The sequence below is a fragment of the Onychomys torridus genome, chromosome 9 (genome assembly GCF_903995425.1).
Source record: "Onychomys torridus chromosome 9, mOncTor1.1, whole genome shotgun sequence".
In the NCBI taxonomy this organism is placed as follows: Eukaryota; Metazoa; Chordata; class Mammalia; order Rodentia; family Cricetidae; genus Onychomys; species Onychomys torridus.
Window position 1 is genome coordinate 43,388,035 of NC_050451.1, and position 11,527 is coordinate 43,399,561.

The window sequence follows — 11,527 nt, forward strand, 5'->3', positions numbered from 1 at the left end:
TTTTTTTTTTTTTTTCCAGAGCTGAGGACCAAACCCAGAGCCTTGCACTTGCTAGGCAAACGCTCTATCACTGAGCTAAATCCCCAACCCCTACCCTAATTTGTTATACTTTTGTTTTTTGTTTTTTCTCTGTGTAGTTTTGGTGCCTGTCCTGGATCTCGCTCTATAGACCAGGCTGGCCTCGAACTCACAGAGATCCACCTAGCTCTCTGCCTTCCGAGTGCAGGGACTAAAGGCGTGCGCCACCGCTGCCCGGCTTATTATGCTTTTACTCATTGTTTATTCTATATCCAGTTGCTGTGAAATGTTTTGATTTTCCTTTGTCAGAACAATAGGTAGAATAGATTTCCATCTTACTAAAGTATATAGATTAATAAAGAGGAAAACAATCATAAAAGAGATACCCTTTTATGGCCACTGCAACTCTTGCCATTACAGGTTCCAGAACAGTGGGATGAGCAAGTGGAGTTACAGCCTGCTGTCACTACTGAAGCATCAATAAATCTTGTCGTCCGACTGCTGGGGACCAGTTGTGTGCTGACAGATGCTGACTGTCCTCTAGTTTTCTATTTTTATTTACTTTACCGAAATGTGTCCTGAATCTTTAAAGAATAAAAATAATAGACTAAATCAGAAATAATTTAAGTGTGCTGGGGCTTGAAATTAGGGTGTCATACATGCTAGGCAAGAGGTCTATCACTGAGCCACACACCCTTAAATCAGACGTTAATGGACTTGACTACATTGAATCCCTAGACTCAGGCTGGGTATAGTTGTAGCCCATTGGCAGAGTGCCTGCCTATCATACACAAAGGCCTGGGTTTGATCCCCGATAATGCATAAGCTGGGCATGATGGCACATACTTATAATAACCTCTCGGGAAGTGGAAGCAGGAAGATCAGAAGTTCAACAACAGCCATGGCTTCACCATGAGTTCAAGGCAAGCTTTTATATATATACGTGTGTGTGTGTGTGTGTGTGTGTGTGCGCACGTGTGTGCGTGCGTGCGTGTGTGTGTGCGTGCGTGCGTGTGTGTGTGTGTGTGTGTGTGTATACATATAGATCTTTAAACCATAGGTGTGGTGAAGTGGAGAAGAGAAGCAAGTAGAAGAAAAACAATTTTATTTTTGGCCTTAATTATTTTAGCAATTGGGGGCTTTGCTCTATTTTCAGGTGACTAACCCATTGTTACCAGTGATCCCCAGTGTTGACATTTATTCTAGAACATCATTGAGTTAGAAGACCATGGTCCTTCTGTCCCCAAGACAGATCCTATAAAGAGGGAAACATTTCTTGTTAGATACAAATTGAACCAGTAGCAAAAAAGGAAAAAACAAAACAAAAAACCGTCTCTTATCAATCTGGACAGAAAGTGGTGTCAAGTTTGTAAATCCAAACCTGTAACATCCCCACCACCCTTCTCTGTCACACTGTGACGTTATGTTTCAAGACAGGCTCTTACATAGTCCAGGTTGGCTTTTAACTTGATATGTAGTCCAGGCTGGCCTTGAACTCCTAGATTTCCTGCCACACCTGCCAAGTGCTGTAGTCACAGGCACCATGCCTGGCTCAACATGCTTTAAAGGGTGAATCCCCTAATTCCCCCTTCCAATAAATATACGAATATTCACAACCTGATTATTAAAAATTTTCACAAACTGTGTAAGGAGTTACCCTGAGACAATAGAAATAAAACGGTAGAAGGCAGATTGGTCCAGTGTCAGAAGCAAAAGCATTCTGCTTGTGTGAGTGAGTGGAAAACCCAACTAACTGGTATGAGGAAGTATCTGACAAAGCTGGGACAGTGCAGATCCCAGCTGCAGTGTGCATGGCCACGTGCTCAGAAAGACAGGCACGGGCACAAAGCAGCCTTGTTTGCTCTGACAGATGGTGGGGTTTGGGGGTGCACTGAGATCCTAAGTTGGATCACAATACTCTCCATTCCAGGTCCCACATAGGTGTGGGGCTGAGACAAGGCTTAAATGTACTAACGAGAAAGAACAAGAGAAGAGCAAGGGCCCTTTCCAGCCATTGTTTGCCCAGATCCCTGGCCCTCTCCACATGAGGCTAGAGAATTGGGTTTCTGTTGATCCAACTCCTTAGTTTGTATCCTGGTCACCTCCCCAGTCTACTGTCAAATTACTATCCTGCCTTGCCCACATGAACACAAAACGTTTTAGTTCTTTGTGACCGAGTGTTTCAAAAAGGTTTAAACGGTCAATAAGGTGGTTTATCTTTCAGTAATAGACCTCCCCTTTTCTTCCTCAACCCCCTCAGTCTTGTATGGCATCATCATCATCTTCCTCCTCCTCCTCCTCTTCCTCACCATCTTCTGGCAGTTCTTCATCCTCATCTTCATCCTCCGCCTCTTCATCTAGACAAACTACCACCTCCGCTGGCTGAGGCAATCGAGAGTCAAACCAATCCAACACTTGCTGAGTGCTAAGTCTTGATGCCTGACTCAGTTTAAGGATATCAGCTTCCTGCAGCTGCTGGTGGGCCGCCCAGTACCTCTCTAAAGGTCGTATGTCTGGTGGGGGCGGTGGGGCTGGCAGAGGTGGTGTCTTGGCCCATTCTTTCAAAGAATGAGTTGATGGTGTAGTAATAGCTGGATCTTGAAAAGTAGAGGTACCAAGTACTACATTGTCCCGAAACCATTTCAGTTGTCCATGCTTCAAGGCATATCGGGTATCACCAAACCACTGAATGATCTCAGGGCGAGGTAAACCAGTGATCTGTTCTAATTTATGGTAATCTTCTCGCCGTGCCCATTGGCACTGTAGAAAAAAGGATTTGAGGATGGCCAGCTGTTCTTTGGTTTTGCGCTTAGTCTTTCGCTGGTGTTGCATATCTGGCGAAAGGTATTCTGTGGGGCCGACCCTACTTGCTGAGTTATTCCGTAGCCTTTGGGGCCAGAGTGGTTCTACCTGTGGAGACAGTGCCTGCTCACTGGGCGAGAATGATTGTGGGGTATAGCCCACAGGCTGGAGAGGCTTAGGGGTGGCAGTAGTTCCATTAGCCAATACCTGGAAAGAGGGAGATGGAGGTGTCCCACTAGGTGCTGACTCCTCCTTACAACCACTGACAAGTAATGAGATCGATGGGGGCTTATCCCCAGCACACGGCTGATGGACAGCTGTGGGCTGATTCCAGGAAGCAGTCCCTCCACATGACTGGTCGGAACCCCTTTCTGCATGCTCCTTAGAGAGTCCACTGATCTGAAGATCCTGACGAAAATCTGATGGGTGGGGGAATGCTCTGCTGCCTGTCATCAGAAATTCCTTCACTTTCTGGTGACTCTGTGGCAACTGTGGTACCTGAGAGGGTTCCTCAGGCTCAACCTTCAATCCTTTCATCTGGGTGGGCTCACTAAGAGCCGGAGGACACAGTTCAAAGGCAACCTGCTCTGGAGAGGGCACTGGAGGTCTCTCCTGTGGGGGCCACACCGCATGATGCGTGAAAGAGAGAAGAGACTTGAAATGGAGCTGATCTCGGTGGTACACCACTCGGGCTCGAGTCTCCTCTATCTCCTCAGATGACCAGCTAATGCCACAGCGGAGGCGTTGGGCCATGAACCAGGTCTTTACCTTCTCCATCTGCAGCCCATACCGCAGGCAGAGGAGTGCAATGTCTGCCAGGCTTGGGTAGGGGAAGTAGCTGAAGGTCTGTAGCAGGTGTTCATTTCCATCCAGCTCACTGGTCTGTGCTGCTTGAGTCCACACAAGCTGTAGCTCCTCAGAGATTGGAGGGAGGCAGATGAGCCCTGCTGCCAAGCTGTTAAAACTGCTGGCATCTTTACTAGGAGGCATGGTGTGCTCTGGCATGTGCCCTTCAGAGACAGCTGTAAGAAGAAAAACAGTCCATCACCGAGGCTCTTCTGGCCCATCTTTTAATTTTTACCAAATTGCTAGACACCAAACAATTTTCTATTTGAATCATGTACTGCTCCTAAAATGCTTCAGTCATTTCTCGATTTTCACAATCCTGTCAAGTCATCAGAATCTGCCATAATTCCTGGTTCTTTCACAGAGTCCACAGAAGTTGGGATAAAAATGCCCCCAAGTCACATGATAAAATTCAGTCTTTAGAGGCTAAGCGAAAATGTTATACCCCCAAAGCCTTTACCTTTCCAATTCAATTTGCTTCTGAAAGCTATCACTCACTCTCCCCTTGAAGTTCACGGAACAGTACTCACAGACAGAATACTAAACCACAAAAACCAGAATGCAGCAATGCAGTCATCTCAGAATGACTGCTCTTTAGTGCCTAACGATCTTGGATTACTCCCAGAACACAGACAGGAAACCAAGCCATCAAATCAGCATGGAAGTGTAGACCTTCAACCTGGCACCTGGAGGTTAGTCATGCATGGAAGTGTAGACCTTCAACCTGGCACCTGGAGGTTAGTCATGCATGGAAGTGTAGACCTTCAACCTGGCACCTGGAGGTTAGTCATGCATGGAAGTGTAGACCTTCAACCTGGCACCTGGAGGTTAGTCAGGCATGGGAATGTAGACTTGCAACCTGCACCTGGAGGTTAGCCAAGACTAGGAGTCCAGGAGTTCAAGGACAGCCTAAACTACTTAATCCTGTCTCAACGAATACAAACAAAAAGCCAACAAGGAAACAGAGTGGGGGTACTCTGCCTAGCCTCATGCCCCCCCACCCCCACTTGCCTCCTTTCTTGGTAATGGGAGTGAGTTCTGTGAACAGGAAGCTGCATTCATAGTACTTTAAAGCCCTAATCTCTAGATGGATTTTTTTCCCCTACCCGAGTAGGAAGACTTTGAGGCCAGGATCTTGTGATAAAGAGAGCTTTCTCCCCCTGGGTTGGGTCTTTTTGAGTGGGAAGTTTCCTCCCTCAAGTCAACTTAACAAAAGTTTTCCCTTCTCCAAGTCTCCTCTTACAGCTCAGACCCTCTAGAGAGCCCAGAGATGAGCCCTGCCCCCCACTAACAGCCCACTCCACAGTCCATTAACCACTAAGGCTAGCTCCTGCAGGCTCGCCAGCAGCAGCACTGCTCCCAGAGTTCTGGCCGAGGGGACCTATTCATTCCTCAACGCCTTTGAAGCTAGTTCCCAGAATATTATGTAAACATTTTCATTCTGCTTCCTCCTTAGGCATTAGAGATGCTTTAACACGTCGTGCTTTACTCCTGGAGGAATCCCATTCGTGTTTATATTACTTCTGGTTTGTTTAGGATAGGATAAGATTCCCGTGGGGGGCTGGAGAGATGGTCAGAGGTTAAGAGCACTGACTGCTCTTCCAGAGGTCCTGATTCAATTCCCAGCACCCACATGGTGGCTCACAACCATCTGTAATGAGATTTGGTGCCCCCTTCTGGCCTACAGTCATACATGCTGTATACATAATAAATAAATACATCGTTTAAAAAAAAAAAAAAGATTCCCGTGTGAATGCTACTACTGATTGAGAAAACAAATTTCAGGTCCACAAAGGGTAGTGTATCAGGGGTTCCTGTTTTCACTTTCTTTGGGGACCTCCAGGCTAGGCAAGTGCTGTAACACTAAGAGGTCAAACCCTGGGGGCTTTATTTACTTTAATCGCTAAAAAAATTTTTTTTAATTAGATTTTATTTTATGAATGTTTTATCTGTATGCATGTATGTATGACGTGTGTGTTTGGTGCCCACAAAGGTCAGAAGAAAGCATCAGATCCCCTGGGACTGGAGTTACAGTTGGTTGTGAGCTGCCATTTGGGTGCTGGGAATGGAACCCAGGTCCTCTGCAAGAGCAAGAAGTGTTCTTAACTGCTGAGCCAGCCCCCTCTAGAGGCTTTAGGATTACAAACTTCACAATCATTTTCCTGTTTGTTTGCCATACTTTTTGGGGGGGGGGGGGGTTGGTTTTGTGAGACAGGGTTTCTCTGTGTAGTGTTGGCACCTTCTCTGGATTTCACTCTGTAGAACAGGCTGGCCTCGAACTCACAGAGATCCGCCTGGCTTTGCCTCCTGAGTGCTGGGATTAAAAGTGTGCGCCACAACTACCCAGCTTGTTTGCCATAGCTTTTAACACTCAAATCTAAGAGACCTGAGTCCATGCAGATGCTAAAGCAATATACTTGAAGGGTGCTTTACAAGAGATGAGACAGGTCTACATGGAAGCAGCTTATGAATTCTTAGTTCCTGCTACTTTGCGGCTAGCTCTGAGAAATTGGGTAAGTCACTGAAACCCTAATGACCCGCTGTTCCGTCTGCCTCCTATGTAAAGAATATTGCATGAATAGCATGTTACATATTGTCACCAAACATCTACTGTATGCCAGGCAGAATACACTCCGAAACAGCAGCTTTTAGAGATGGGAGGTGTGGGGTATCGCAGATTTGAAATATCAGCAGCCTCTCTGATCTCAGAATGCTGTTTGTCCTTAGCCAGGTTATTTTATCCAAGGCCTAGTTTCTTATCAGAAAAAAGTGGTACCTACCCAGGAAGTCTATCTTCTAGTAGGCAAGCACTTTACCACTGAGCTATACAGCACTAGCCCTCATGATTTTATATTCTATATTTTGGGATTTGGATACAATTTCAGAATGAATTTTGCTGCTTTGGAAAAAAAATAGGGCTGGAGAGAAGACTTGGTGCTTAAGAGCACCTTGCTGCTCTTCCAGAGAACCCGAGGTTCAGTTCGAACAGCCAAAGGGCATGTTATTGTCATAAGTAATTCCAGTCCCAGAGGACCCGATGCCCTCTTCTGGCTTCTGTGGGCATTGCATGCATGTGGTGTACAGACAATACCCATATATGTAAAATAAAAAAATAAAAAACAGGGCCACAGATAAGTCTTACAGGGATAAAGACACTTTCAACAGAGCCTACAACCTGAGTTTGATTCCTAGGACACATGGTGGAAAGAGAGAACCAACTCCCAGAAGTTGTAGCCAAGAAATTGTCTAGTCATTGTGAAGAGAGCTGACAGAAGACTATGAGGTATGTCTCAAGCAGCATCTTATTCATGAGGTCTGCTATCCTTCTCACAGCACAAACTGGATTACTGCAGTACAATGCGCACTAATACAACATCTTATTGTATAGTCTCTATCTGGTTTTCATAATACACAGGTTGTAGGATTCCTGAAACAGAATGCTGGCTTTTATTTTTATTTTTTATTTTATTATTTTATTTTTGGTTTTTCGAGACAGGGTTTCTCTGTAGCTTTGGAGTCTGTCCTGGACTAGCTCTGTAGACCAGGCTGGCCTTGAACTCACAGAAATCCACCTGCCTCTGCCTCCGGAGTGCTGGGATTACGGGTGTGCACCACCACCACCTGGCTATTATTATTATTTTGAGACAGGGTTTCTCTGTGTCGCTCTGACTGTCCTGGTACTCCTTCTATAGTAGACCAAGCTGGCCTCTGCCTCCCGAGTGCTGGGATTAAAGGCATGCATCACTACGGCTGACTAGAATGTTGTTTTATTACAGGACACAGCTGTATTGCTGGTAATCCTCTGGAAGAATCTGTTTTTTAATTAGGAGCATACTGTAACCAGGATGGCTCATAAGAATGACAAATAGGGGGCCAGGCATAACGCACGCCTTTAATCCCAACACTCGGGAGGCAGAGGCAGGTGGATCTCTTGAGTTTGTGGCCAGCCTGGTCTACAAAGTGAGTTCCAGGACAGTGAGGGCTATATAGAGAGACCAGGTCTCAAAAAAACCAAAACAACAAAAATGACAAGTAGGATGGACTCCACAACTACAACTGTCAATATTCTTGTGCCTCCATTTTGAGAGCTTGTTTGGAGGTTCTAGCAGGGGAGCGCAGCTACTCGTATTCCCTTGACCCAAGACCGGTCCTCCTCTATTCGGGGAAGGTCGTCCTCTTCGACCAAGTGCGCAGCTTCGGGAGGGACGCACATGGAGCGGTGAGGGAGGAAGGGGACACCCGCCTAGCCAGCCAGATCAGCCGAATCAACCCTGGCGATCAATGGGGTGACAGATGTCGCAGCCAGATCGCCCTCACATCCTTGTGCCTCCATTTTGGACTGGGCAGAGAAATCGAATTAAAACTAGAGGGTTTCTACCTGGGGCAGAGATGGTGGTGGTCTATCCATTATGCATAAGCACACCTGCACCCTTATTACAGATGCCAAATGTAGTATTTTTATTTTTTTATTTTTATTATTAATTTATTTATTTTTGATTTTTCGAGACAGGGTTTCTCTGGGTAGCTTTGGAGCCTGTCCTGGAACTCACTCTGTAGCACAGGCTGGCCTCGAACTCACAAAGATCCATCTGGCTCTTTCTCCCGAGTGCTGGGATTACAGGCATGCACCACCACCGCCCGGCCAAATGTAGTATTCTGCTTAGTCATTTATTTAAAAACTATACTCAGCCAGGTGATGGTGGTCTACAGAGTGAGATCCAAGACAGGCTCCAAAGCTACACAGAGAAACCCTGATCTCGAAAACAAGCAAAAAACTATATTCAACATTCTTCCCCCCTTTAACTTCTAACATCCCCAGCCAGATGGAAAGGATGAGCAGCCTAAACTTGCAGTTTAGATGCCCATTCACTGGTAGGGAAAAATAGGACTTTAGAATATTCTGTTTGAACATAGACTTGTACTAAAATAGAAGACGAGGTGGAAAACTAGATATGATCCTGCTCTTCCCTAAATCTTTATTCACATAAGATCTGAAGTACTGCCTAAGGTGTGTCTGGGTAGTACAATGTTAAGGGCCTTAAGGAGTTTTGTGATGTTTAGCTTATGTGCTTCTGAACTTTTTAAGATTATGAACTTCTATTGGAATCAGATAAAAATTACAGACCCTCTGGGCTGGAGATATGGCTAAGCACAGGTTCAGTTCCTAGCACCCATATTGACATGATTCATAACCATCTGTCCACCTTTAACTCCAGTTTCAGGGGATCTAGGGCCCTCTAGCTTCCATGGGCTCCTGATCATACATTTGTTAAAAGTGGCAGACTTTCAGAAAATTATGACTTAAAAGATTACAATATCTCTAATAACATTCACATTTGCACTCAGAGGTCACTGCCAAGAAGCCAGCTTCAGAATCTCTGCCTTATAAGGCTTCTGAAGGCAGTGTGGTATCTTAATGTAAAATGTAAAAATGAACCATCAGTTAATGTGAACAAATGTAAGTGTACGAGTCAAGAATTAAGACTGTCTGGAAGAGGGTATCTGCGGCACCAGTTGGGGTGGTAAAGGTGCTAAATGGTTCACAGATTACATGACTAATACCCCATGGTGTCCTGAGTACCCAAGGTCGGCTATTCTCTAGTGCAGCACTCTGGCTTTATTCAGTTGTCTGTGTGCGTGCAACAGTGTGCTTCTTCAACTGTTTATTCCCCTATGCAGCTGCCCATTTCTGGGTATTTGTATAATATTAATTAAACATCATGAAAACCTATTAAAATATGAAAACTAAGTCACCTCAAGAGGCCAAGCCAACTCAGGAAGATCACAAATTTGAGGCCAGCCTGAGTTACGGAGTAAAACTAGATAAACAAAAAAATTGAATGCTTTGGAAAGACTAATTCAAGAATATGCATTAAACCCTGCCCAGTTAGGAGTGGGCAAGGCAACTGTAGATTGAAATGAGTACGCTCCATTCAGGTGGCTTCCAAGTGTCCAATCTCGATTCACTTTGAAGAATGCCAAACTGGAAATAACACATGATCAAAGTGAGTAGCTCTCATGTAGAGTGGCGTAGTAGAATTACCTGGGAAACTTACAAGGCCACCCTCCCCCCCCATTCCCATCTGATTAAACTTTAAAAAGTTCTCAGGGTGCAGTTAATACTAGAAAAGAGATTAAACAAAACACCAAAGACTGGTGAAATCTACTTCCAATTGTAAAGTGTAAGTTAGTGCATGTAATTAATTTTTAGATTTCTGGCTTAACTATAGCTATAAGTGGACTTCAAACAAGTGACCCAAAGGCTCGGACACAACATCGATCTAGGCCCACACTGATTTTCAAGCAAGCCTCAAGCTTGAGTTTTCTTCCAGTTTACAAGTCTGAGATAGGGGCGTAACACCGGGAACCAGTGAGGACTTTTCATTTCCTGGTTGGCGGTCTCAGTACGGAGGGGCACGAGAGTCGGGGGGCCCGTTTCTTTTAAATCTTTCATTCCCAAATGGCATTGCTCCCCAGAAGTAAGATCCGGTTGCATATGCGTGTTGAGGTCGCCAGGAGGTAGTCATGGGCATGGGGAAGACCTGGGAGGCAGTCTGAAGGGCCCGGGACTGGGTCGGAGAACAAAAAAGTTGCTGCAGTTGGAGCGGTGAGCCCCCGGAGGCAGGCGAACCTGCATCCTCGCGGAGGGCGTCCCGACCCCGTCTTTACCATTTTCCCATCCCCCTCCACACACTCCTTAGCCTCCCCGGGCTACAACAGACTCCAAAGTCCAGGGGAGGGAGGGGAGAGGGGGACAGAACCCGACGACTTCCAACGGAGGGTTCTCCTCCCCCCACGAGGATGGGGCTCTGGGGGTTGAGGCGTCGCACCAGCCGGGAGGCAGGCCCAGGGGCTGGGGGGTCGGTCAACTCACCGCGGCGCGGCGCGGCCCGGGCGGCGGCTCCCAGCCTCGCACCGTGGGCCGGGGCGGGAAAGGGGAAGAGGAGAGGACAGGGTATCCAAGAGGGACAGGGGCTGCGGGACGACGGGCTCCCGGCACGCAAGCAGCGCGCAGCCCAGGACCGCCGCTGGCCCCGCCCCTGAAGCGAGCGGTGGAGGCCGAGGTCCGGATTGGTGCGCGGGCCCCGGCACAGCGCGCTGGACCGGCCATTGGCTGCGCCCGCCTCGGCCCAAGTCCGCGATTGGCTCCGCGGGCCTAAGCGGTCACCGTGCGCGCCCAGGGCAGGGAAGCCGTCTTCCAGGTCCCGCGCGTGCAGCGCATCTCTGCACCCTGTGGCCCTTGCTGAGTTGTCTCCTGGCCTGCCTGCCCCCGCCCCAAGGAAGCCCTTTTAAAATACCCTCCCAGCCTCACACTGGAACCCAACCGCCGCCAGTTGCGGCCGCCGTAACGAGAACGCGTGTTTAAACCCGCCGAGAACCTGCTCGGCGTGGATCAGAGGTTCTGGCCTCCAGAACGACGAGGGTCTTAAGAACCCGGAGACTTCGGCCACTTCTGAGGTCTGCGTGGCAACAGACAGGTGTTTCCGATGATTTAATACTCTGGTTTTCACTGTTGGGGTGTGACTAAATGTGCCGTTCACCAAACCATTTTCCCATATGGTACAAAGTTCCCGAACAAATTGGGAATATTTACCATTTCCCACCTTGGGAACAACACTTCCGAGGTGACTTCTGTTGTGGACCTTTGGAAAGGCCCAGTCCTAACTGTTTAGGTCATTACTCTTCCTTACCTACTGCTGCATGGATTTTTCTCGAAAAGAACAAATGGGAACTGAAAAAAAAAAATGGCTCGGAGATTAAGAGCACATGCTGCTCTTCCAGAGGACCTGAGTTAGCAGCACCTACAGCACAACCACCTGTAACTTAAATTCTGAGGGATTTGAAGCCCTCTTCAGGACCC

General features: G+C 47.1%; 1 protein-coding gene across 1 annotated transcript; it reads right to left on the bottom strand.

Annotated features, from left to right (window-relative positions):
• Window positions 1-1,137: 1,137 nt before the first annotated feature.
• On the bottom strand, window positions 1,138-10,692 carry Homez (homeobox and leucine zipper encoding). Its single transcript, XM_036199338.1, has 2 exons — window positions 10,541-10,692; window positions 1,138-3,842 (listed from the first exon to the last, which is right to left on the bottom strand). The coding sequence occupies exon 2, from the start codon at window positions 3,823-3,825 to the stop codon at window positions 2,275-2,277; it is 1,551 nt and encodes a 516-aa protein (XP_036055231.1). The 5' UTR covers window positions 3,826-3,842; window positions 10,541-10,692; the 3' UTR covers window positions 1,138-2,274.
• Between the last annotated feature and the right edge of the window lie 835 nt (window positions 10,693-11,527).